The sequence below is a fragment of the Alternaria infectoria genome (genome assembly GCF_024043175.1).
Source record: "Alternaria infectoria strain BMP 0036 chromosome Unknown scaffold_2, whole genome shotgun sequence".
Lineage (NCBI taxonomy): Eukaryota > Fungi > Ascomycota > Dothideomycetes > Pleosporales > Pleosporaceae > Alternaria > Alternaria infectoria.
In genome coordinates this window covers 2,246,434-2,272,787 of record NW_026250691.1, presented here as the reverse complement: position 1 = coordinate 2,272,787, position 26,354 = coordinate 2,246,434, and the positions used below count along the sequence as shown (strand labels likewise).

The following is a 26,354-nucleotide window of genomic DNA, read 5'->3' as shown; positions in this document are numbered from 1 at the left end:
TCTGCCACCTCGATGAGGTCAACGAACAGGGCCCACCCAACTAAAGCCTTGGCGCCCTCGCATCCACGAACGCGGGCGGCCAACCACTCCAACAACAAAGCGCGTCGCTGCAACGCCAAAACGCGGGCGCACCAACAGCCCTTCATCGCTCCTCTCTTCTTACTTTGGACTTGTAATGCTTAATTGTTGCGCGACGAACCCACGACACCTTTCTCGCATGCCGCTGCTTTTTGGTTGCTGTTCGAATCATTACAGCCGCCGGTCCCTTCCATGTTGTCGCGAACGCGCCGGAGACGAACGAGTCGCGTGCACGAATGCTATCCTCCATGAGGCTGAATGGAGATGATGCGAGGGCTATAACAGCTGATGATCTCTGTCGGGATGAAGGTAAAATAATCAGGGCAAAAAAACGATCAATGGATATACTAACACCGCAGTAGTCTCCGATGCCATTCACAATATCGTCCTTCGCGCGCAAGACTCCCACGATGGATCCATTGACGCTCTTTTCGTCGCATATGACGAATATGTCAAGGAGCACCGTTCTTCGCCTACCGATGCCGCTCTCTACTACAGTTTCCTGTTGCGCATGCAGGAATATGGCCGGGAAGGCGAAGACTTGATGTCGCTAGTCCTGCGCGTGGTGAAGGAGCATTTCGGCCTCAACGGAGAACTCGGCGACGAAGAGGTCGTTGAAGTCCCGAATAACATTGACGCGACGCGTAGAGGGGCGCAGGCGAGCCTAGGGCGGTATACGAGAACCGGGAGTTTCGACTCTTTCCTTGATGGGACTGCAGACAAGGTCGCAGGCACCGACTATGGCAATTTGGCTGTGCGCCCGAGGAGAGCATCACAGCAGAATGCTCCTGATGGCTATGCCAACAAGCCCCGCAGCCATCGTCGCGCGACATCAGACACCGAAGCGCATTCGTACCGGCCAGCGCCACTTCCCAGTCGCCCCAAAGTGAATGGCGTCGCGCCTCGGAGGTCGAGTTCCGGACAGCAGCCGCCAGTCCACAAGCGCAGTACATCTGTCTCAAGTTACGGCAGTCTGCGAATTCGAAGAAATCCTACAACGACATACAGAACTGGAACTCACGATGCAGACGAGAGCGATTTCACCGACCACACGGCTAGCCTCGACCTCTCTTCCATCCAGATACCAGGAGTGAACGCGCCCATACCGAACGATCCCTACGATTCCCCGCACCAGCGCCGCCTTCAGCAATCACGACAGACACAACACCAACAGTATGTCCCCGAACCGTTCCGACCCTCCGATACCCGATTGATGGACGATGCGGAAACTTTCGAAGAGCAACGGCTACACCGAGTGACGCGGGAGTGTATACGGATATGGCGGAACCGCACGCAAGAGCGCATGAATTTGCGCGACGATATGGAGAGAGCAGCCGTCGCCTTCGATCGTCGTGTCTTGCTCAGGGCCTCCCTCTTGCAGCTACGAGACACCGCGCTTGTGAGGCGTTCTGGTCGAGAGACGAATCGCTTCTTCGATCGACTAGAAACCCGTGCAGACAAGGCTCGCAGTCTATTCCTGCTCACCAAAGCCTTTACGCACTGGGCAAAATGCGCGGAGGACGAGGTTCAACGAACATCTGTTGCGCGACGGCATATTCTACGCACACGCTTCTTCAACGGCTGGCGCGATATCACGGCAGTCAACGAACTGAAGATCCAGCACTTTGCTCTTGCAAAGTTCCTCTCTATATGGCGAGCACGCGCAGCAAAAGTGCAGGATCGCAATGACTTCGCTGAGTCATACTATGAAGAGAAGATCGTCAGGAAGTCGTGGAATGCTCTCAACAACGAGTACCTCAACAGAGGCGCAGCAAACTGGCATGATACAAGGACAGCAAGGACAACACTGCAGAAATGGCGCGAGATCACCGAGATCATGAGGGAGCGGAACATGTGGGCCACGGATCGGCGCGATGGAACACTCATGCGCAAGACGTTCCGGACGTGGCAGCAGAAGACAGTGGCAGTAAAGACACTGCAAACCCAGGCGGACCAATTTCGACAGACTTCCCTTCTTCGAACAACAGTCCAGACACTCCAGAGGCAGGCACAGCTCGAGCCACTACTGCGCCAGGTCCAAGCACGCACCAACGGTCGTTTGCTTCGTGCAAAGTTCCAGGATTGGCGCAAAGACGCTCAGCTATCCCATCAAGCACGCAATGTTGACCGCATGCGCGTCCTACGCAATGCCTACACTGCCTGGAATGACAGATTGCGAATCAAAGCTCTCGAGGATCGGGTCAACGACCGCATCATTGTTGAATGCTTGTACAAATGGACCTTAGCATCCCGAGTATCCCTCTTCCAGCGTGTCCACGATCGACAGCTCAAGCAGTCAACATTCCTATCCTGGGTCACCAAGACCAACCAGCGCGTCAACACCCTCGATACTGCGGAAGTTCGGTTCGCCCAGTTCAAGCGTGCTCAGCTGATGCGGACGTGTTTGCGCAAGATGGAAGCTATCACTACGGAGAGAAGAAGGGAGCAGTTCGCTATTCTATCCCAATATCAGCAAAAGCTCAAGCAACGCATTTTCGACAAGCTCAAGGAGAGGCTAGCACACTTCCAAGAGTTGAACCAATGGTCGGCCGATGCGCGCTTCTACGTCCTTAGCAAACACACACTGAACACATGGAGCCAAGCCACACAACATGCGCGCCGTAATCGCAGACGCGACACATACTCGCAAGTCCGTAGAATGGTCAAGACGAATCTCGTGCGCAGAGTCTTTGAGCACTGGCGGGACAAGGCAAACCACATTGCAGTGCTGACACAAAGGGCAAACGATGTACTCGACAATCGCACTTTCCAAAGCAGTGGCGCAATCTTGCACCAATGGCACGACCGCACGCTCATACTCCGCCAGCAGGATGCCCAAGCCGAGAGCCTCCACGCCTTCAAACTCTCCACCCGTTACTTCGCCATCTGGTCACAACGCATGGACCTTGTACACACACTTGAAGGGCAAGCTGTCGCTCTGCGGCAGGAGAGCACAGAGATTGCTGCCACTGGTGCTCTGAAGAAGATGGGCTGGCGTCTTTGGAACTTCCAGAGGCAAGAGGAGAACGCGAGAGCGTTGTTCGAGAGGAACTTTGAGAAGCATGTTAGGGCCATGGTTCGTTTCTGGGCCGAGCGTGCTACCGAGCGGCGTGGCCAACGGGTTGCGAGTCCATCGCCTCCTAGTAGGTCGAGAAGACGCAGACAAGATGATGGCGATGACTACAACGGTCACGGAAATGACGAAGACTTCGCCTACAATGACAGCAACAACGATGTCGGGCAAGGAGGCTTCCAGCAATCCGGTGACGAAACGCAACGACTCGAGTCCTGGACCGCCTTCGACGAGACCGCTTTGGGTCTTAACAACGATCTTGACCTCTCCCTGTCTCTCACGCCAGAACAACCACCCCGCCATCCAACACTGACCCCCAACCCCTACGCTCCCATACCCTCACCCGCATCAACCCGCCCCCCAGGCTCAATACTCCGTCGGCCCAATACCTACCCGCAACCTCAATCTGCCGCCCGCCCCCCTCCCGCAACCATCCCCGAAGACGACGAATCCGACCTCTCCTTCGGCGACGCCGCACAATCTACCTTTTGGTCCGGAACGCCCTTGCCCCCTCCACCTACTACAAGCAGTAAACCAGGCTACCTCAAAACACCCAGTAAACGCAGCGTTGTCCGTGCTAAACGACCTGAACTCCCGCCTAGTCCTGAGAAAGCACGTGTTCTTTCTCCCGTGCGGCGGCCGCTGGGCTCCTCGTTTCTGGAGAGGGAAGGAAGGGGTAGGTTGGGGACTATGAGTGCGCCGCCTGTGCAGAGTAGTAGGGATGCGAGGTTGGGAGTTGGTGGTGTGACGAGTTTTGAGAGGAGGTTGAGGGAAGGTGGGTTTGGGGGGAGTGTTGCTGTTGGTGGAAGTGGGAGTGGGAGTGGGAGTGCGATGAGGAAGAGTAGGGGAAGAGGTGGTAGGGCGAGAGTGGGGTTTGGAGAGGTTAGTCAGATGGGTGGTTTGTGAAGAGAACGAAGAGATACTTTTGTCTCGTTGTAAAAGCATTGCGCGGCGTATCTGTTTGGGCAGGTTGGTTTGGATGTGTTAGGATACCCCATATTGTTTGCTACCTTTATCTAAGTGTGCATAAGTTTGTCTCACTACATGGAACCACGCGTGAAAGACACCGCTAGTCCTCCGTAGATAGTGAAAGCATGTCGTCGATAGGCAGCTCACTCGCCTTCTCACAGCACGGTCCGCGCGTGAATCACCCTCTTGCTTCTTCCCTCGATGTATATATGGTACCACCAGTCTACCTTCTGATCCCCTCCCATCCACCGCCTCCACTCAATCTCTCAACCTTACACCCAAAGTCACTCGTACCAAACATGAAGCTGTCCACGACGACCACCCTCCTCGCTAGCCTAGCATGCCTAGTGTCCGCCTCCGCCTCCGCCCCGCCAAAAGCCTCCGTACAAGCGAGCGTCGCTACCGCTGGCAATCGCGCCATCCTCGCTCTCGATAACGCCAAACAAGCCATGTCCACGTTCACAGACACCGTTCAAGCCGCCATCAACTCCCTTGAAATGGATCCAGCTATAAAAGAGGACTTGGACGCATATGTCAGCACGCTGAGCCGACGAATCGATCCGTCGATCACCACTGTAGAAGAACTTATCGAGCTGTATGGTCCTGCCGGGAAGATCTGGCGTATCAACCAGGACACGCCTACGCGTAAGCTTAAGAAGATAACGGATCGGATCAGTGCTATGTACAAGGAATACCCCGACTTTGACGACATGCCCGAGGTTTATCAAACAGAGATGAACGCGCTGTGGCGGGATTTTGCTGAGCAGATGAATCACGTTGGTGATCCACCGCTGAAGTCTAAAAATGGCTACGTGCACATCTCTTCCAAGTCTCGTATTGCAAAAAGCTCGGATAAGTCCGATGAAACATCGAGTCCATTCGTCAAGTTGTGGAAGCGACTTACTGACAGCACGTTTGTCTTCCGGGGTAGTGAGATGGTCGAAAAGAAGGAAGAGGAGGAACATAAGAAAGAACATGTGAAAGAACCGGTGAAAGAACAAGTAGAGAAGAAGCACGCCTTGGTCGTTGAGCTGGATAAGGGAGTGTTTTCGGTTTCTGACGGTGTTGCTAAGCGGTTAAGATCTTTTGATGTGGATGGAATAGACGAGGACGTTGAACTTTCGGAGGATGAATTGGCGCGAGTACGAAAGCGAGCTGAAGTTCGGAAGCGATATGACGAGTTTCGGAAGCAATATGATGAAGTTCGCAAGCGATATGATGAAGGTTGGAAGCGAGCTAGGGAAGATGACAAGAAGACTGACGAAGATCGTAAGAGCAGACAATTTGAGTTGTAGCATCTGGAATTTTCTCAGTAGCCGGTTAAGAAGCGCGACGAAGGAAGGCATCGAAGCGTCGAATAGACACGATGTCAGTATGTCAGATACATACAGGGGTGGTATAACCAATGTATCTCGACGCGCTGGTCTAGGGTTTTACGCGCGCATGCAGCTTACGGTGCGTGAATGGGCTACGCCGTAGTGGCGGGTATGTAGATCATGGTCTGTTGTTTGCCGATGAACATGCTTCCGTCAATTTGATTCGTCACTTCATCTGAAGATCCTCGCGGGTGTAAGACTTACCTCGCATCACCGCTGCACGTCTCACATCAGTTCATCTTCCATCCAATAATTACCCTACACTGTCATGCGCCTCGTATGTATGCGTAAGGCGTAGAATCATGTCATCACATACAAGACGACCTCATTTTCCCTCACAACCATTTCTCTCAACACCATCGCGCTCAACTCACCAGGTCAAGCCATCAATATGCACCCAACATCATCTCTCTTTCTCAGTCTCCTCGCTGCCACCCTCATAGCAGCCCAACTCTCCCCAGACATCAACTATTGCGAAGGCGACAAGAGCACATTGGGCCACTGCGACACACTCACCTACGAAGACACCACCCTCTCCGCAGCCAACCCACCCATCACAACAGAATGCCAGGAGTCGTGTTTTAGTATCTTCGGAGACGCCGGCGAATGGATCGTCAACTTAGAAGGTGAACCTACCCCGTACCTCCACTCATCACCCCACTAACACCGATATGCCAAAGGCAAACCAGAAGGTTACCAACAACATATGCACCAATTTCCCTGCGGGTTCAGTATTGGTGCTATACCCAACACGCCGCATGAGTTCTCGTTCGATATGAATAACCAGGATATGGCCGATATTGTTGATGAGGCGGTTAAGCGGTTTGCGCATCTGCATGATGGGAAGGTGGCAGCGCGGGGGACGGTGAGGTGTGATGGGCATGAGGCAATGTGGTATGTGAGTCGGGATGGACGGAATGGAGTGTGATGGCGAGACTGAAAGGGAGGTATGGAGTCGATGGGTTAGTTCATTGAGCTTTAGATACTTCCCATACGATTGCTGCAGTACGCACAATAGGGTCATCCCGCTCTTATTCGAACAGTGACTTTATACCCCTCCAAGCCGCGTTACAGGTGGTCAGCGAAGCGCCTCCTCAGTCCCGAGCCTACGTTAAACATTCGGGTGCCATGTCAGCTGTGACGTTGGGCGAGTTCAGAGACGCGATCATAACATCTGCCATTGTCCCAAACCTTCATCGTGGTTGATTTGCTGTCTTGTGCAGAAGTGATCGATGCTAAGGCCGTGCTAGTCCTTTGCTTCATCGGCAAGACTCATGGACCGCGGGAGCGAATGCCGAGATTGCGCACGGAGCACACTGACACTGACAGCTCTCGCGACGTGTGCGCTAACGACGCGTTCTCGAGTACGCCGATAGCGCGACGTCCCTCTGAACACGAGTCCACTGACACGGTGATGGCGGCTGCTGGATAGCTTCGCGGCCACTCGATCGAGTCAAACCCGCAGAAGCCCACGACGAATGCCATCGCAGCAGGCCCACCTCGCTTAGATCCACCAGATATGGCGGCTTTCTGACGACACAACAACATCATAGGAAGCTTCGACCATCTCCACATCCAGCACTCTGGTCGAAAGTCCAGACTATAAACTTTCAATGACGCAGGTGCGATCAGGATCGAAATCCGGATGTGCGTTGGCATACCGAATCTCGCAGAAATCGACGGACATATTCGTTACGAGTTTACAAGCACAAACAATTGATCGCCTTCGTAGCCTCGCGCAAAGTCACAAGCGCAAAGCTCTGGTACATGTTGTGTATTAGGACGACGGTACATGACAACGTCCCTCCGCGGGTAACGTACAATTTGTGTATCTTCGGAACTACCGATGGCGCGCGGGCCGCCCCAGCGATCACTACATATGGGTGGAGATGATTTCCAGTACCCTCACTGTGCTACCCTATTAATCGACATAGAGGTGTGGGAACGATTTTCGACACTCTCGCTATGCCCTATCGATCAACATTAGAATGAGGAAATGATCTTCGATAGCCTCGCCGTGTTCCATGATCTGCGGAGCAGTGCATTGGTGTTTGACTGACAACACCTTTGCGCAGCCCGTCATTTGCCCAAAAATTCGCAGCTGTACCCTCTGTTCGGCGATCACTGTTGGGGTCAACCTAGCTACTCCAGAGTACTAGGGGTATGGCTTGACAAGCTGCAGATAGGAGCTCTCAGCTCTGAGCGCATAGTGTTTGTTTCTTTTTCTTCGTAGTAAACAACTTGCGCGACGTTATATAGGTAGCTTCTCTCAGGTGCGGAAAGACCAGACTTCAATCACTCTACCTGCATTTCATCCAGAACCCTTCATATTCTCAAGCACACACGACAGCAAAATGGAGACAGCATACGCCCAAATTATGAGCATGTGCACCGAAGGCACCTACTTGTATACACCACCCTCTAACCTCGACTTCCATCCCGGCTCTTGCGGTTTCTTCGATGAAAATGGAGGGTGGCGAGTCATTACCGATCTTACTGAACTCAAGGAGCACAACCTCAACGAGTACAAGGCCCCTAAGAAGGATCTCGTTCTGACCAAGCCTGCTACATGCACATGGGACAAGAAGGTTGTCGAGAAGAACGAAGGCAGTGGTTTCGGCGCCAAAGCTGAGGTGTCCGGAATCGCTGCCCAAGCACCCGTGGACGTTGGAGCCAATTTCGCAGTGGGCAGTACTGCAAAAGCCGGCGCTGGTGTAGTTGTATCGCCAAACGTGGTGCACAAGAAGTTTAACATTGATGCGCGCAAGATCATTGAGGATTGGATTATGGACAACATGAAGCAGTTAACGGATAGCTATATCTCATACATTCTTCAGTTCGGTGTCTGGGTCATCACAGCCACATGGAGCACGGAGAAGTGCAGTATTGCCATGTGGAACAAGACGGGCAGTAAGATCGACACCGGAGCCGAAATTGGAGCGACGAATATCGGCAAACTTGGGATCAACAGTTCGCACGAGGTCCAGACTGACATTGACGAGCACAGAGTATGGAATGTAGGTAGATCTCTTCTTACCTTACTGGAACTCTCGTTACTAACAGCCAGTAGGAGCCTGGCGGCCACGCCATCTCTTTCAGCGGTATGCTGTTCAGACCGAGCAGAAAATTTTGGAGCAATGTAAGTGACCTTTTTTTGGTGGTCTTGCGACAACACAACGCGGACACGTTTCCTCGGGGTTCATCATGGCTGACTAAAGGTATTAGAAATTGAAGCACATTCAGCGCCCGAAAGATGGCTCTCTCCGAGTTGCTGAAGCCATCTCCATGCCAGTTAAGGATGAAGACGGAAACATACTCGATAAGAATGGGAATATCATCAAAGAGAACGGACAGCGTATCGACAAGGATGGAAATCTCGTCGACGAAGACGGAGACCGTATTGACGAGGAGGGGAATCTCATCGACGGGGACGGAAACCGCATTCCGGAGTGGTCCACGGACTTGGTCGGGGAGGATTGAGCGGATGCTACGACTTATTCCATGCCCTTTCTCTGCTTTGCATCTGCGCAACATGTACTGCAGGCTTATCAATGATCAGTCCGCTGTCTCTATAATGCTCTGCAACCGACCCAACGAATTCACTACAATCACTCTCCTCTCTTCCCCTCCCATAGTGACAATCTTCTCACCTTCCTCTTTCTGAACAAACCACACACAGTCTATCCCCACTTTCACCGCAGGAACAACATCCCTATCCCAACTATCGCCTATCATGACCACCTCCTCGCTCTTCACACCAATCATCTCCAACGCCTTGCTAAAAAGACCGTCAATCTTCGCCACACCAAGCTTATTCGTTGTAACGAGCCTGTCGAAATACGGCTCTAGGCCTAAAGCAGCAACAGTACGTTCTTGTGAATCTTGAGGGCCTTCGGTGATGATCGCTATGCTCTTTCCTTGTTGTTTGAGTGTCCGAAGAAGTAATATAGCGCCTTCTTTGAGTTGCAGATTCTGCATAATTGCAGTTTCGTACGTGTCGAGCAAGGCCTGCATCTGTTGTTCCGTACAATCGATACCAAAAGCGTTTACAACACCCTGAAAGCGCTCGGCGCGATACTCGTGGCTTGTTTTTCCATCCACGAATGCAGTAGATGTGCCGGTTTTGAGGATCTTGAGGTATTCCGCTTTTAGCTCGGCGACTGTGAGCGGCTCACCGGAAGAAGGTTCATGGCGAGCGTGGTTTTCTAGGATGAGTCGGAGTGTCGCGTCTACGGCGGCGGATGATGCCTTGCGAAATTTGTGAAGAGTGTCATCGAGATCGAAGAAGTACCACGTCGCGTTCGTGAGACATTCAATTGTTGCGCTGCTGTGCGCTTGCATCTTGAGCCTCTAGGTAGTTAGATGAAACTTGACGTGGAACGACGATGCGCATCTGGATCCTGGAAATGATACACTAAACGGAGTTATTATGTTGCGATGGTACAAATGGGACGGTTTGGTTGATGGATACAAAGTAAGTCGAGTTCTTGACGCTGTAGAGATTGATAGGGTTAGTACGCTTCCCCGCGCAACGTCGCAAACACGCAAGAGCGATCGGGTGTCGGAGACTTCCGATGCACGTCGATGCGTGTCCATATCGCTGCAATGCTTAAGATAGCATAACTCTTCACACTGCTGATACCGGTATTGACGATGTTGATCGGGCGATGATGGAGTTGCATCGATACAGAATGACGGTAGGGAAAGAGCGAACCCGACAGCGCTACATGTAGCCCCGTTTCTTCACGAAGGCGCGAGAGAATGTCAAAGTTGGAATTTGCAAACATGAATTGGAGTCTTTACGCTAATGTGCTGAATTAATGCTCCTTATAATGATTGAAACGACACCAAATATTTAGTGAGGAGCCGCATACCCTCCCGCATTAGGGTCATCAGTAAGCACGACGTAAAAGCCCAGCGGACAGATCAAGTCGCTTTGCTTGAACGTCAAAGTCGTGTCTTCGGAACACAATGCTCCACTGACAGTCACCTTGCCAATACCAGGCGGTATTCCACACGGCGAACCGTTGATAACGTAGCTGTTGCCTGGCTTCAGGACTGGCGGTGGATTCGGTGGGCTAGGACCTGGAGCCGGTTGCTTGTTGTATGTAGTAACACCAGGCTCTGCACCAGCGTTGATGGCATAACCGGTGAATGTGAACTGTCCGGGTCCCTTGAAGACGAAGAGACCGGGTGCTTGGACGAGAGAAGGGAAGTCGAAGACGAGGTTGCAGATTTTGCCTTGGGTAGCGTCGGAGTCGAGCTCGAGGTTGAAGATTGTGCATTTGTCTTTTGGGGTGACGGTCGCCCATTCGGTAGCTGGGTAGGCCTTGTCGGGGTTCTTCGCGCTGATGGGCACCAGGGCTGAGGTCGATATGCTTCCCTTTGGTAATTTCCCGTCGGGTTGAGCTGGGTTTGCCGGACATTTGGCAAGGCCCTTAAGGACGCCCAATGTGCGTGGTGTGATATCGCTTGGCGTAAGTGTGGCTGGGGCAGCGATGGCTGTGGCCAGGAAGGCCGAGAAAAGCGTGAAGGTCTTCATGATGAGACGAGGGAATCTGATTCGACAGCTTAGAAGATCGATCAAGTAAGAAGGGTGGTTTAGAAACCGGAGCGAACGCGTGGTTCAGTTCAGGAAGTTTACTCTCTCACTTTATACTTCCCATTTTCTCCATACCGTTATTCCAGCTCAGGTCCGTCAGGCTGGCTCGCACATTGGCAACGATCGTCCAACGTTCGCGTACCGAGTCGTATCCTCGCCTACACATTCGAAACAAAGGACCTATCATCTAAAAGTAAGCTGACAAGCAAATATTTCTTGACTCCAAAAATGGCAAGCCCAGTGACGCCTCCAATTCATACGATTTGCCAGGAATGTCAGGCAGGACTAGGTAGGTTCTCAGGTGAGACGTGGCTAGCTGGGTAAGCTCTGTATTCGGGCGGTAGTATCGTGACCCAGCGCTCATTCCTGTAAAGTCAGACGTCTAGACGATGTTTTTGAGTACTATTGGTGGTTGGCCGTTTCATGCAGCAAAGGATACCGGAACCCCACCTTTTACCCGTTGACGCGAGTATTGACTAAGCATTCCCAGGACTGTTGGAGTTGTCTATTATGCAGTTCAATATTGAAGTGTACCTTTTGAGAGCTGGGCAAGTCTGTTCAAGCTGGACGAGGGCATCTGTCGGAGGCATTCGGCATGCCGCAATTAGCTCTTTGTGTTTCCATGGTCGTGTCGCAGCACCTGCATCCAAATACCAGATGTGCGCCAACGAACCGAGCACCCGTAGAAGGAACTATGCTAGATGTCCGTGGTGCGCGCTGGTCTAGCGCAAAGCTTGAAAAGTGTAGAGGGTGGCGTTCGCAGCGCGGCGACGGTGCACGGCTGATGAAACAACCATGGCTATCGAAATATAGTTCGTGGCCGAAACTTAGCTTCCAGGCTACGCTTCCAACAATTATCGGCATGCAGGGTCATCACCGTCCGTGATCAGGTGGTCGTCGAAGCGGATTTGCAAGAGAACGTAGGGTGCAGTTCTGGTGTTCTTGTGAAGCGAGTTTGCGGTAATCGATGGGCAGCTTTCGCTTCGGCGGTAGAGCGTCATCGCGTCGCATGCAGCGCTATCCTTGACGTCGTGGCACTGAAAGAAGCAGGCACGTTCGCAGGTGCATAAGCAAAGAAGACGTACATGTAGGCTGATGCTTTGTATCCATGTGCGACTACATCGCATGCCACAGAAGTTCATGACAGCGTTTGGTAGGGCATAAAACCCAGGTTGTGTTAGCATCGGTTCAGCGTCCGTGTGTGGTGGACTTCGAGATCATTCGTCAAGTGGTCGAGAAGCGTAGGTATATGCGGATTGATGTAGCATTGTAGAATGGATCAAGTTCACAGCATTTCAGAGAAGCATCACGATGAGGCACAGAGAAGTATTTTCCAAGTTCTTATTCAACCACACCATCCCCGGACTAATTACAATTACCCTTTCCGACACCAAGGATATCTACTGAAGTGAAGACCAATCCTCGATGCAATGTATCGTGTAAAGTCATAGCCTGCCCGTAGACAGGCTCAATTGAAGGATATGACATTTACAAGAAGAAAGCAGCGAAAGCACCAACACCGGCAACGAAGCCACCGACGTTGAGAGCAGAGGCAGCGCCAGTGAACTCAGCAGGGGTGGAGGGCTTGACGTAGCCACCGGTCTTGGTGGGGTAGCCAGTGCCAGCAGCAGGGGGAGCACCAGTGCCAGCAGGGACAGAGGGGTAAGGAGCACCACCGGCAGGGGCAGATGGGTAAGGAGCAGAGCCGGAAGGCTTGCCAGCACCGGGAACCATGGGGTAGCCGGAGGGCTTGCCAGCACCAGGAACGACGGGAGTACCGGTGGGGTAGGGGACGGTGACGGTGATGGTAGTGGAGCTGAGGCAAGAGGTGGTCTCGGCCTCGGGGACCTCAGGGGTCATGGAGGAGGCAGGGTAAGAGGGAACCTCAGAGGTGGCGTGCTCAGGAACCTCGGGGGTCTTGGTGGAGACGGAGGGAACCTCAGCGGGCTTGGAAGGAGTCTCCATGGGGTACTCAGCAGGCTTGGAGGCCGAAGGAGTAGGCATAGCGGAGGACTCGTGCTCAGGGACCTCGGGGGTCTTGGAGGCGGGGTACTCAGGAGCAGGAGCGGAGGGAGTCTCAGCGGGGTAGGCTGGGTACTCGGGAGCCTTGGAGCTCTCAGCAGGGACCTCAGGGTAAGCGGGCTTGCTGGACTCGGGCTGAGCAGGGTAGGCAGGGTAGGCCGGGGCAGCGGGGGTGCTGGCCGGGGCGGCGGGGTAGGCGCCGTATTGAGGAACGGCAGCGGCAAGGCCGGCGAAGGCAGCGATGGCGATGGAGTAACGCATGTTGATTGTTGGGTATTAGGACTTGGAACGGTAAAGTTGGAAGTGTTGGTTGGTGGTGGAGGTGGTGGGAGAGAGTTGGCGAGTGTGTATTATTAATGATAGTATTAGTTGGTAACAACGAATGGACGACCGAAGGTCAAAGGACTTGAAGCTCGAAAGTTTGGCTGTGAAGTGAAAAAAACAGCAAGGCGACCTCGCTGCCTGGATATATACCGTCAGGAGATTACAGCACGGTAGCGCGGACCGGAAACAAGTGGCCACTGAAAGGGGGAAACAGGACGGGCGACAGGGGCCAAAGCATCTGGGCGCTGCAAGTGGTCTGGCGGATGTCAGGGCTAATGCAGGAACCAAGCTGGCCTGCCGCCCCGCTGGCCACTCGCAGGCGGTGCGTGCCTGGTGCTAAGACCAGATCGGCAGGTTGGCTGTGGAGGCTCGCGGTGGCTTCTCGTGTTGCAGAAATGAACGGCCTGTGTTGGTCGTTCAGTCCAGACTGTGTTGTTGTCGTCTTGCTGCACACAGGCCGCCATCCCCAGGCCGGCGGCTGTTGTTCTAATTACGCGCTATAGGCGGAGGAACGCAGCATTTCCATTTCGAGAACATCGCGAGGCACGTTTGTCCTCACGGCCTCTGCTCTGTGCGAGCTGAGCCTCTAGGTGGCGATCTCGCCAGGGTATCTTCAGGGGCGGCCCTTATCGTGTTGCCCGTTGAACAGAGGTTCTCCACCGGCACTTGGGCCTCCCAGCAAAGCCTCTGGAGATCATTTTCCTGAAATAGTGTCTTTACGGTGTCAGTGTTGCAGAATCTGCAGGGTGCGTCAGCGCATGTTTAGTTTTGCAAACATCTCACTGCGCCGTTCACGCACGCTCGAGCCTGTGAGAACCAAACAACACACTCGGTCTTTTGCTTACGGAAGACGTCACCTGCCCTTGGTGTTGTTTTCGCGCCGGAGCCGGTGTTGCACGACCGAACGGTCCTTTGTGTGAGGCGCCGTGGCTCCAGAATCGATAATGGCATTGGCCACGCCACTTTGCCGAGGGTGGAGATTAAGCATTGGTCGCTTACCAATGCGGTCTAGCTGCTTTCTGCGCTGTCCCCTTTCGTCTCCACCACGCCCTGTGCAGTCGACCTTCATTTCGGCCTCAAGTCCAGCGCCTTTACGCCGGCGGTACTTCACGATCCGATCTCCAGATTCCGTCATAGTCGTTGCCATAGTTTGTTAGTCGGATTACTCTTTTTGCGCGCTTCAGCTTCCATGGCCGGAGCAGCAATATGGCGCCTTTCGTTTTGACCACGATGCGTGTTGACCGCCTCGCATTCATTTGCATGTGCCGCACACCTGCATTCAGCCGGAAAACGCTCCGGTGGGCTTCGGCGACAACTGCCAGGAGACCCTCCCATTCGCTTTCTCCGCTGCCACATAATCAATGCCGATCATATAGATGCTAAGCGCACAGCTGGCTTGATCAGGCTCGTGATGGAGCGGCTTCGTCGTAGCGAGATAAGGCGGTCAGATCATTCGACATCGAGAACGGAGTTGCGTGTGAGCCACTATACCGAGTTATTACAACTTTTCGCTTCCTGACGAACTTCACAAGGAAAAATATTGAGATTAAAATGAGATATGATCCATCAAGACGGCAACGTTAAGATGATCAAGATCATAATGTGCGTGTGAGCAGCTTGTGATTGGTGCACAACGGTGTCTCTGGCACGAGCTCGTGACCCACCCGGCCGGCCGCCTGAACAACTGTCGGCATTTGACTTGGTCGCGAAGCATCCGATGCACATCTCATAGTACACAGAGTTCTGTTCATTCTGCGTAAACTTTCTTGCGTTGCATCGTTCTTCTCCAAAGCGACTGTTCTTCCCCGACTGGATGGCTTCCATAGCCACTGCTAGCTGTGCCTGCCCGAATCTGTGGAAGTGCCACCCTCGGCTGCATGGAGACCCCGGCCTATGTTGACGATTTTACGGCCTCTCGAAGGACCTCCTGCACCGGTCACACCGCCACTGGAATATGCCACCGGACCTCTATCATGCCTAGGATTTTCACCTGTGGATACAGCTCCAGCTCAGCTTATACCAGAAGCTCTGCTGCTCTGCTGCCATTCCAAACGACGAAGGCAGTGCTGGATCTTCACCCGAGGGACGTGACCCATGCCCTAACTTCTCTACTCACTTGCATCGCCCTACCTGCATGGAACTGGAGATGCGATTACTTACCTGGTTACATACCGGAGGAGATACTTGCGGACCATATGCCAATGTAGCCTCGCGAGCTTCGCCCGGAACCTGAGCAAAGGAAGCCATGGTGAACCCCAGTCCGTTTCCGAAGCCACCGATTCCCAGCGGTTGATAATCACGTCGCCCGAGCGCCTGTAACAATCCTCCCCATGCGACATGGTTGCCCAGTCTGTTGTCTCAGTTGAGTCAAAAGCTGAACAGGACTTGTGAGCAGGTATGGATAAGGTGGGATGCGAGTTTGTTCAAAAGATACGCGGTCAGATGTCGTGATACACGTGCTGCACTCAATGAGGTAAGAGTAAGATGTACATTCAGAAGACGATGCGCTACCGTAAAGTGTGGAACCATGAAATCAGCGACCAAGGTTACAACCAACACCAATGACTGGACAAGCATCACATTACATGCGACCATGGAACCGTGGTTCAAACCGTACGGCTTCATTCCGCGATGAATCTTGCACCTGAATACAATACAAAACCCTTTGCACCTGCATTTCCCAGTGATACCCAAGGCAGCTTCCATTCAGAGAAAAAAAATATGCTAAGCACCTGCATTTCCTTCTCTCATACCAGCTGCAACCTCAGCCTCCACGCAACACGACACATCCACGAATGCCTGATGAGCCCTTCCGCTTCCTTGACCTACCCAAGGAGGTCAGGTTCATGGTGTACGAGAATCTTCCTCGGATCATCATTAATACGACAATCGAGCCTCACCCTGGTGACTACTGGCGTCTTCGACACCAGCCATCTTTCACGCTCATTCACCGCAGCACTAACACTTCTATTCTTCGAGTCTGCAAGGAAATTTACAAAGAGGCAGCGCCGCTCGTCCACAGGACGATCCGAAATTTCATCCTTGAGGCATCGCCCAAGGTTGCAGGCAGCATTGATCGCTACACCCACGCCAAGTCCCTAGCACCGATTGTAAGAGCTGCGGCACGCGACTTTGATCACCTCCGCTCAAGACTCGATCTCGTTCCAGTTGGCCAACACGCTGCCCCGGAAACTCTTGTCGACTACGAGAGCAGAACATCCAAGTTCCTCCAAGACCTCGCCGAAGCTCGCAAAACCACTGCGGATTGGGATATATTAGACTTGCCCGAAAAATATCTTGTGGACAAGAACGTATTCTTACCCGGCAGCATAAATAAAATTGTGCCCTCTTTGCCGAACTACGGGTTGAGCGATGCCGAAAAACGCACGATACGCACCTTCATCACCACGGCCTCGATACAACTCCTCTACCACCACATCAAGCGTCTGTCCCGCCCTACACTCAGCAACCCCACCATCGAGTTCGTACGTATCTGGGATCGCCAGGCAATAGCCGAGATATCAGAAGTCTACTACACACGTCATCAGTGGTGCGAGATGGACTTCGTGACGGCCTTCAATATTATGGGTCGGGGTTTCCGCTCCAAGTGCTACGACTTCGGCGTCAATATCCAACTCGCGGGGTACGTGCCGATAAGCCAAGGCCAGAAGCCGTTGCTAAAGGAAGGTGCTTTCGTCGCCTTGCCGACAAGAGATGGGCATGTGGGTGGATTTGTCCCTCCGGGAGTTGGCATTGTGGTGAGATGGGAAGAACCTATGCCGGAGTGGGTGTGGAGAGAGGGATGGCTTCCAAATGAGTAGTGACCGTGATCAAGACTGTCGGATCGGTAGCCGCTCAAAGATTACATCATTGGCAGGTCACTACTACTGCGACAAACATGCAACGACTATAGACAACGTAACGAACCTTTCGCCATTAGCCCACTTAATAGCTTTACTCGATCCTCTTTTCCAAGCGCGTTGATTGGTGGGTAATTGAATGCAGAGGGAGCAGTAGCCAAATATGACGAATTCATGAAGCCCTTAGAATGCGCTCATGTGGTGATGATACATGACATTACTGGACAGACGAGTACAATTCTCAGCGTAACATGAACCTCATAGCCAATATGTGCATACCCAGAATTGGCAGTGCACCCATAAAGTGCTATGTTATCCTGCACTATCTCACAAGCGTTGACGTCGCGCTGATGAGTAGCCTTCACAACTTCACCACTTTCACCATCACAGTATGTAAGGCAACAAAACAATCATAACAGTTCTCTCAGCATACATCATACTCTACTCACACAGGCTAGACATACATGATCCACTTTCCCCGCTCCCTCAACAGTCGGAGCAAAGGATACAAAAACAAACAAAAAAAGACAAAAAGCCCTCATCCAACGCCATGCTAATACACACATTTCCATAGTACCTAGCCTGTGAGAATGCAAAAAAACATCATACCAACCCGATCGATCAATGGAGACATTGATACCATATGCATGTCATGTCATGCCCCCGTAGTGGAAAGAAGAAACGCCAGTGTACGCCTGTTAATCCGCCCAAAGATGATGGTGTCTTGGCCTGGTAGGCAGGCGCAAGGTAGTTGTAGTGTGGAAGGGACTCAAAACCACCGGGTATGGCTTAAGCCTTCATCTTGCCGAGGAAGCCGTCGAGATCGAACTCTTCCTCATACTGCTTCTCGTCCCAGAGATCGCCTAGTTCGTCCAAGAAGCCCTTCTTGCCCTTCTCTCTCAGCGCACCGGTTGCGTCGACGGCGTCGTTCTCATCGATGCCTGTTCGATCGTCTTTGGCGTTGCTGGGCGGTGCTGGTAGTGCGGCAGGATCGTTGGAATCGGCCGAGACGTTGAAGAGATCGAGAATCTGGTCTGTTTGCATGGACTGGAGACCCGCGTTTTGTTGATTGACGACGGTGGAAGCGATATCGATCTTGAATCTTTGGAGACTGAAAGCATTTGTTAGTGACAGGATTCAAGTGCGGGAGTTTCGGATACTTACTTCAAGATCTTCTCTTCCAAGGTACCGCGCGTGACGATTCGGTAAACGTTGACGACCTTCTTCTGACCAATACGATGCGCGCGGTCCATGGCTTGAATGTCCTTTTGCGGGTTCCAGTCGTGCTCAACGAAGATAACGGTATCGGCACCAGTCAAGTTGAGACCCAGGCCACCGACACTGGTTGTCAGAAGCAAGACATCGTATGAAGGATCGGTGTTGAACTTGTTGACAATCTCCTGGCGCTTGGTAGCTTCGACACCACCATCGAGACGCATGAATTGCACGGACGGAAGCAACTTCTCGAGCACGTTATGCTGAACCATGTCGAGCATCTCCTTCATTTGACAGAAGACGAGGGCACGATGCTGCGAGACAGCTTCCGGTAGGTCGCCATTAGCGGCGGCAGACTTATCGCTGACAACGTCGGATGCGCCGATACCACAGTCCACAAGCAGATCCTTGAGAGCGCCGAGCTTGGGTGCATGCGCGATATCGTCGATCGTAGTGTTGTGCTTCTTGAGATATTGCTGAGTCGGCTCGTATGCCTTGTTGGTGGGACCCTTGACGACGAGCGAAGGTGAGTTGCACAGCTTCTTCATGTACTGAAGAGCTTGGAAGATATGTTGCTTGCTCTCGCGGTCGGCATTACCGGCCTTAGACTGAATCTCCTTGCCTTGCCGCTTGGTGAAGTCGTCGAAAAGGTTGCGTTGCAACTCAGATAGATCGCAGTAGTAGTTTTGCAGGATCTTAGGCGGCAGGTCATCCAGCACCTCTTCCTTGAGACGGCGAAGAAGGAACGGAAGCACCTGCTTGTGAAGAGCTTCGATCGCCAGCGCACCCCGTTCTTGCTCCTTCGACGAGCTCTTGGCGAACCGGGAGGCAGCGATAGGCTTCGCGAAACGTTCCTGGAAGACCTTCTCTGTACCAAGGAAACCGGGCATGAGGAAGTCGAAGAGCGACCATAGCTCGAGCACGTTGTTTTGAATAGGTGTACCGGAGAGGATGAGGCGGTGATTCGACTGGAATTGCTTGACAGCCTGGCTGGTCTTGGACTTTGAGTTCTTGATCAAGTGACCCTCGTCGAGTACGCAGTAGTTCCAGGTGATGGGTTTGAGAATGTCGGCGTCATTCCTGCAGATATCGTACGAAGTAATGACAATATCCACTTTGTCAAGCTGATTCCTGTGCTGGCCGCGGATAGGTGGCGAACCAACATAGGCTACGCAGCTAAGGAATGGTGCATACTGGCGAATCTCTTGCTGCCAATGACCAGACAGCGTGGGCGGGCATACAATGAGAGATGGTAGACGTCGGAAGTTTGGATCGCCGGATTTGGCGAACTCATCTGCGCGCATATGATGATCACTTGCCACCATGCATAGCGTTTGTAGCGTTTTACCAAGACCCATGTCGTCGCAGAGAATACCGTGAAGGTTGTACCGGTTGAGGAACGCCAGCCAATTGACACCCTCTTGTTGGTATGAACGGAGCGTCGCCTTGATACCGACAGGAATCTCGAAAGGCTCCACTTTCTTCGCATCCAGCATCTGGGCGACGAACTTGCGCTCTCGGTCTCGGCCCTTGAGGAGAGTGTCCGGAAGGCCTGGCGGGTCGGGGATTCCAGACTCAAGTGGTACAAGCTTCACAAGCGTGGCAAAGCTGGTTGTAGCCAGTAGTCGGACGTCGTTGTCTGAGTCACTCATACGACCAAGAACTGGGGTGATGAGGAAGATGACGTATGGTAGAATGGCGTCTTCCATAACATGGATGAGATGGTAGATGCACTCGATGGCTCCCTGGCGCGCGTGTACATTTCCACCGTCGCTGATGGTTGGTAGCACGCTCTCGACAAGCATGGTAACACCTTCGACAGACATGACGCTGCAGACGGTTGCGAAACACTTGGCAGCTGCGTACCGCAAGACGTACAATTTGCTTTGGAGAGCCTTGGCAATAAGTGGAAGTAGGTCCTTGACGAAGCCTCTGACGCTTGGGTGGAAACTGCCGGCCAGAGCACGGAGAGTTGATAGGGCATCAACAACTTCCTGGCCAAAAACGCCGTCCTCGTTGAAGATTTGCGCGGGAAGCGTGGCCTCGGTAAAGGCGTCCTTGATCGGTCGTTCAATCAAATCCTTCAGGATAGGCACCTTCTCGAAAATCTCAGCGCCGAAGCTCTCAACGACTTTCTCGAGACCCTCTCGCGCACCACGCTTGGTGATCCTGGCGGCCCGAGACTCTTCTGCGAATCGAGCAGCGTCTGGGTGATCGCGCACATCTTCATCTTTCTTGAGCGTAAGAATGCCTGTTTCGATGTGTGACTGTCCGGCGAACTCGGGTGTTTCGGCTGTCTCCATGCAGTAGAATTTGACCAGATTGCCTACAACCTTGTTGACCACACCAGATCTCTTAGCGTTGACGAGGAACACAATGTAGCCAGCGACTGCGGCTGCCGAACGTCTCTGTAGCTCAACGTTCTCTTCTTTCTTGACGCTGTCCATCATCGCCTTGATCGGTGGTGATGGCTTCTTCGGAGGCGAGTTGAGCGCGACAAGTGCACCGGCTGCAGCGGCCTTAATGCGAACATCGCGTTCTTCCTTGATATCCTTGGCTTCTTGTATGCTCGTCTCTACTTCCTTGCGTGCCGTGTCCAAGTTTGCTCCCGCGACCATACGGGCGGACGGTGTCATAGCCTTCTTTAGCTTCTCAAACTGCACGTTGAGCAGCTTCTCGGCATCTGCGACGCCAAAGGCATAGTGGTTCGCATTCGGCATGCCCTGAACAAGGGCAGCGATCTGTGGCAGGCTTTGGACATGGGCGTCGTGGAAGATGCTCAACAAAGAGTGGCACTGAGTCCGAACAATCTGCAGCTTGGGCACGAGGTCCTCGTAGGCGGCAGGCCTCTCGCCCTCAACCATAGGCAGTAGGGCCTGGACGAATGACTCAGCCAAGGCATCTTTAGTTGCCAAGTTCTTTCCAAACTCCTCAATGATGATCGCAGCCGTCAGTTGGGTTGACGAGTTCTGAGAGGACAATGGGGCCAGCAGCCTAGATCTGAAGGTCTCGAGCCTCGACTCTTCAGGCCAGGCTCCCATCGCTTTGCCGAGAGCCTGTGCTGCAGAAGTCCTGGAACGGATCATGACGTCCGCGCCTATGAGTTCGAGATCACCAGTGATCATGTGTCCGTCGACGTTATGAGACTGTGAGGCTGGAGTAGGTGTTGACATTTCGTCCTTTCCAATACGCGACTTCTTTCTTCTCTTCTGAGCTGGCTCACTGCCATCTGGTGGAGACGACTTACGGCTCGGCTCAGAGTCGGGTGGCGGGCCCATGGCTTGTCCGGAAGGTTTGATGAGTAGTGACTTGTTCAACGATATCGGGTGACGTGATACTCCAATAGGTGTGAGTGTGAGAGGAATGACGGCATCTAATATGGGTTCCATAAGAGGCGCCAATTGGCTACCCAAGGCTGCGACGATAGCATTCCAAAGCTGGAGGGAGAGTTTCAAGACACCTTCGTTGCGTTCAAGCAGGATGTTCTGGAATATGAGTTGCAATGCCCTACTATCTACCCAGCCGTCCGAGCCTTCGCTTTGGATGTTGAGGAAAGTAATCAGCGCACGCAGCACTGCCGCACGAACACTGGTGATGGTATGTCGTAAGAATGGGAAGAGCCGTGGCACCAATTCGTGGAATGATTGGGTCGGATCTTGTCGTGCGTTGGCTTGCATCGCTTCCAGAACTTGAGGAAAGCCACAAAGCTTGGCCAGAAGGTCCATGATAAAACCAGTACTGGCACTCAGGTCGTCCTGTAAACTGGAGAGACAAGACCAGACTACGTTCATCAGGTGCTCGAGTGATTTTGGACGCATCTCGATGAACTCCTTCGCCACGGGAATAAGGGTGGCGGCACTGATGGCTCGGACATCGTCATCGGAGTTACTCAGACCGCTGATGACTGCGGCGAGAACTCCATCCAGTAGTGTGCCGTCCTCGAGGAGTAGGTCGTTTCGTACAGCAACAAGGTACCGTAGTCCGATCATGCCACCTTGACACAGGGCCCAGGGTGCGCTCAGAGGATTGGTGTCGAGAGGAAGGTTATGGTTGATGATAAGGCGGTTGAGAACCTGAAATGTTGCGAGGACGTTGTCGCGAGACATGTATTGGAGCAAAGACCCAAGCGCTTGTCCGGCCGTCTCTCGTATGGGCGCAATAGCATTATCGCCGGTGAAATCTGCAAAGCGATCGAGCATGAAGATGCAGACCATACGGCATGCCAGATCATTCAGCCATCGCTGATTCAGCCGATCGTTCTCCGCCCGGCTCAGCCCCTTCCGCCTGCCAGCACCACCGCCGTGGATACGGAGAATTTCTCGGAGGCCCATGGCAGCACCATGGCGTACCTCCCAGGTGTAGTCGAAAAGTTCGACGGCGAGATACGCACAGACACGCTCGAACGGCCATTCTAGCCCTTGTTCTTCAGCCTCCGTTTGGAAAGACGACTTCTCTGCTACCGGCGCGCCCTTGAACTCCTTCACAAACTTCGCGTCGTCGTCTCCACCGTTGCGGTCAAGTGAGAAGTAGTCGTTCATGGGTTCGTCCTCGTCTCCGTTCTCCGACTTTTCAAACTTTAGAGCAGTAGGATGTGGGCGAACGGGGGTCTCGATGAGGTCAGCTTGTGAGTCTTTCCTTGCAGTTGAATTGAAGTCGACAACTTGGACTTTGCTAGCACCTCCAGCGGCCTGTCTCTTGTTCTTGCGCCTCAAGGCATTCTGCTGTCGTTTGCTGAGTCCTTTGCCATCAGGTGTGCCTGCAGTAGGTGAACTACCATGGTGCATGCTCTCTGACCGTGAGACGTTGGTGTCGATACGGTGCATGCCGGGAGTCTTTGGAGCGGGCGTTTGTGGCATCATCTCCTGGGGTGGTGTAAGGTCCTCAACCCATGCGCCTTCAAAGCCAAGTCGCTTGAGTAGGGTGCTCTTTTGGTACTCCAGTCGTTCGGCAGGGTCCATGGCTGCGAGCTTGTAGTCATGCTCCTTAGTGCCGAGAGAAGCTAAGACCTTTCCGAACTTGAGAATTGAAGGTAGGTCCAGTGTAGCAAGATCGAGTCCATCGGCGAGCGGTGGGAGGGTGCTATCGCCGTTCTCCTCTTTCTTGACTAGTGCGCCATTGCTGTCTTCCGATTTGACCTCGCCATTGGACTCTGATTGGGCTTCCGGCTTGACGGACTCATCCTGATCATCGGCGTTGGGGTCGAACTTGTCGGCATTGGCAGCGATGCCACCTATCGCCTTGGCAGCGGCAACTCTTGTTTCCCAGCTTTTTGATCGCAAATAGGGTATGACTCGGGTAAGAAGATTGAAAAGCTCATCGGGATGTTGTTTTTGGACGTCGGCTAGCTGGTCGGCTGCTGTGTTTCGGATTAATGCTGTGCTGCCAGTCTCGAGGAGCCTTGGCGGGGGTTAGCGAGAGTCAACAGAGACAAAAGAAGCAAGGCTATTCAAGCGTGATTAACTTGTCGCAGAAGATGGCAACGTAGTTTGATCAAGCAGTGAAAGACATGCAGGACATGCGCCGGGTATACTCACGTTACGAGACGATCCAATCTGGTGGCACTACCAAAGCGTTAGCGCGTCATGCATGCATCGATGCGATATGCGACAAACCTCATCTTCGCGCTGCACTTTTGACAGTCGGGCTCGCAGGTGGAGCGCGACCAGGAGAATTAGAAATTACTAGGCGCCCGCAGGCGTAGCCATGGAAGCACTGGGCACGGCACAGAAGTGTTTGGGCTGTGTAGTCAGAGTTGTGGAAGTGAGTCACGTGATGGGGTGGTAACTCGATGCGGTGCCGGGAGCGCGTCGGAGAAGGTGGGCTGCGGGCCTATCTAAGAGAATGAACAGGTCATTAAGTAGGCTGGATCACCACCAGGAACGGGCTAGTGGCCTGGCCCGTGCGTCCCGTTTCAGGGAGCAGAGGGAAATTTTTGCAACATCAACGGCGCCGGCCAGAGTAACGCAGGTGCAAACAGGCTGTCTTCTCTCACTGCGAAGGCGATTCACCGTGTCCGATGTATTTTTGATGCTGGTCGTGCGCGGTGCGATGAACCGGTCGCGACTTCCTTTGACAGAGATGTGGCCTCTGCACGCTAGCCGGATCCATCACCGCTCATCAACGCGCCTGCTCAAAGACCAACTTCCAACATCTCCACCCCACCTACTCGTAATCACATACGATGATCGCATTTGGTGTCGCGATATTCTCGCGACAGCACTTGCACTTACTACTCACCCACTCACTACAGTCGCACAACCCCCAGCCTCATCGTTATCAACGCGTCGTTGTCACTAGGCTAGGCTACCATCTTCATTTCTGACAGCCAGCCAAAGCGCTCCGGTGCCCTGGTGGCTTACAAGGCTGCCTACCGGTAAGCCCTTGACCACTTCTCGACCATCGCAGCAGCCGCAAACAGTGCAGCCCTTTCCGCGACACCCTCTGCCCTATTCGACGGGTAACAAACGCGCATTCTGTATATATCCAGTAGCCGTGGCAGGGCGGATGTACCGGACCCAACCTCTCGCTTGGATTGATCTACATAAGGCGCTGCAGCTAGCGCATGCCTGCATCGACATGTCTTCTGGGGATGTCGTTCGTCTACACGTCTTCTTTTTCCTATTGATTTTCCTGTCTTCGGGCCTCAGCGCACTCCCATGGGAATGCGACGTTTTCCCCGCACCGCTTGCGCGTTGGACATGTAATTTCGAGGTGGAGTCCAACAAACCCGGTCAACGCTTCGTGCTACCCTCTATTTGGTACCGCGCCTGTGGCTGCAGACTGCAGATAGCGGTCCGCGACACGTCCGTGCCTATCCACTATTACCATTCATGAACGACGCGTGAAGCTTTAGCGCAACGCCTGGATCGCATCGTCGAGGAAGTGTCAGGAACGCGCGCCTTCCAAGTGACACATCATAATTCTAGTTCTGTGACATCACACGTTGTGCTACAGTGTTAGGGGGCGGCCGAAAAGGCTATGCCTTCATTATGAGGAGACTGACCTACTTATAAGTCTTGAAGTTCAACGTCACCGGCCCCACTCTCCAAAAAGTTCCATACAATTCCTTCAGACAGCTTGTTTCCAGTCCTCCCCAGCTTCTGCAGCCCGTTCTCGGCATTGATCACTACAGGACGAAGAGTCCACCAGTCCGGCATTTGCATAATGTAGCCCCCTTTTGGTACTGGAGTAATAGTAAAGTATCTCAGGCTATGGTGCTGCTCCGCCGTGCACTTCAGCCTCGCATCCCGACCATGGCATATGAACTTGCCTGAGACGCAGCTTCGGAATCCGAACCAGCCCGAACTTTCTACACATTCCCACAGGATGGATCCACGACCGCTAGGCGGTGCTAGTACGATGTTCCCATCGAGCAATGTAAGCACATTGCCGCATGAGGTAGAGCGAATGATGACGGTAGATCTATCGGAAGGCACCCAACTCGTCGAGCCGTGATCTTTCACAGGGTCTGGAGTAACGTTTTCGGTAGTCGTGGTAGGTGTATAGATGCTAGAATCATCTAGTTCTGAGATGGATGTAGTATCGGGCTGATCAGGCTCCTGAGAAGCCATGTTCGACAATCAAAGAGCCGGTCCCACTGCGGCGTTTAGGTCTGCGCGAAGTCAAGGAATCAGTACTCTGTTTAACAACCAATTTCCATCAGGTGCTTACCTACTCACAAAATGTGGCCCGCTTATCGTAGTCGTCGTTGTTTTCGTAGTTGTGAGTTGGTGCTGCTGCTGCTGCTGCGGGGTATGGGCGCTTTAATCCCTGCTTGCAGTGTGGCACAGCACATACTTCGCTTCAACTGGGTGGGAGGGGAAGTCGATGTCGCT

The 26,354-nt window shown here is 53.1% G+C and overlaps 8 protein-coding genes across 8 annotated transcripts; 4 read left to right on the top strand and 4 right to left on the bottom strand.

Moving 5' to 3' along the window:
- Window positions 1-314: 314 nt before the first annotated feature.
- Window positions 315-5,415, top strand: J4E92_002151 (uncharacterized protein; the record flags this gene model as incomplete). Its single annotated transcript, XM_051493556.1, has 3 exons — window positions 315-387; window positions 441-4,033; window positions 4,405-5,415. The coding sequence occupies 3 exons, from the start codon at window positions 315-317 to the stop codon at window positions 5,413-5,415; spliced, it is 4,677 nt and encodes a 1,558-aa protein (XP_051356787.1).
- Window positions 5,416-5,486: 71 nt separating this feature from the next.
- Window positions 5,487-6,160, top strand: J4E92_002150 (uncharacterized protein; the record flags this gene model as incomplete). The annotated part of the gene is made up of 3 exons (XM_051493555.1): window positions 5,487-5,492; window positions 5,570-5,575; window positions 5,795-6,160. The coding sequence occupies 3 exons, from the start codon at window positions 5,487-5,489 to the stop codon at window positions 6,158-6,160; spliced, it is 378 nt and encodes a 125-aa protein (XP_051356786.1).
- A 1,690-nt stretch (window positions 6,161-7,850) lies between these two features.
- On the top strand, window positions 7,851-8,976 carry J4E92_002149 (uncharacterized protein; the record flags this gene model as incomplete). Its single annotated transcript, XM_051493554.1, has 3 exons — window positions 7,851-8,513; window positions 8,567-8,635; window positions 8,722-8,976. 3 exons carry the CDS (start codon window positions 7,851-7,853, stop codon window positions 8,974-8,976), a joined length of 987 nt encoding a protein of 328 aa, XP_051356785.1.
- A 75-nt stretch (window positions 8,977-9,051) lies between these two features.
- On the bottom strand, window positions 9,052-9,837 carry J4E92_002148 (uncharacterized protein; the record flags this gene model as incomplete). Its single annotated transcript, XM_051493553.1, has 1 exon — window positions 9,052-9,837. One exon carries the CDS (start codon window positions 9,835-9,837, stop codon window positions 9,052-9,054), a length of 786 nt encoding a protein of 261 aa, XP_051356784.1.
- A 514-nt stretch (window positions 9,838-10,351) lies between these two features.
- J4E92_002147 (uncharacterized protein) lies at window positions 10,352-11,038 on the bottom strand (the record flags this gene model as incomplete). The annotated part of the gene is made up of 1 exon (XM_051493552.1): window positions 10,352-11,038. The coding sequence occupies one exon, from the start codon at window positions 11,036-11,038 to the stop codon at window positions 10,352-10,354; it is 687 nt and encodes a 228-aa protein (XP_051356783.1).
- A 1,548-nt stretch (window positions 11,039-12,586) lies between these two features.
- J4E92_002146 (uncharacterized protein) lies at window positions 12,587-13,381 on the bottom strand (the record flags this gene model as incomplete). The annotated part of the gene is made up of 1 exon (XM_051493551.1): window positions 12,587-13,381. One exon carries the CDS (start codon window positions 13,379-13,381, stop codon window positions 12,587-12,589), a length of 795 nt encoding a protein of 264 aa, XP_051356782.1.
- Window positions 13,382-16,239: 2,858 nt separating this feature from the next.
- Window positions 16,240-17,265, top strand: J4E92_002145 (uncharacterized protein; the record flags this gene model as incomplete). Its single annotated transcript, XM_051493550.1, has 1 exon — window positions 16,240-17,265. The coding sequence occupies one exon, from the start codon at window positions 16,240-16,242 to the stop codon at window positions 17,263-17,265; it is 1,026 nt and encodes a 341-aa protein (XP_051356781.1).
- Window positions 17,266-18,093: 828 nt separating this feature from the next.
- J4E92_002144 (uncharacterized protein) lies at window positions 18,094-24,136 on the bottom strand (the record flags this gene model as incomplete). The annotated part of the gene is made up of 4 exons (XM_051493549.1): window positions 18,094-18,415; window positions 18,469-23,916; window positions 24,054-24,080; window positions 24,132-24,136. The coding sequence occupies 4 exons, from the start codon at window positions 24,134-24,136 to the stop codon at window positions 18,094-18,096; spliced, it is 5,802 nt and encodes a 1,933-aa protein (XP_051356780.1).
- Window positions 24,137-26,354: the final 2,218 nt, after the last annotated feature.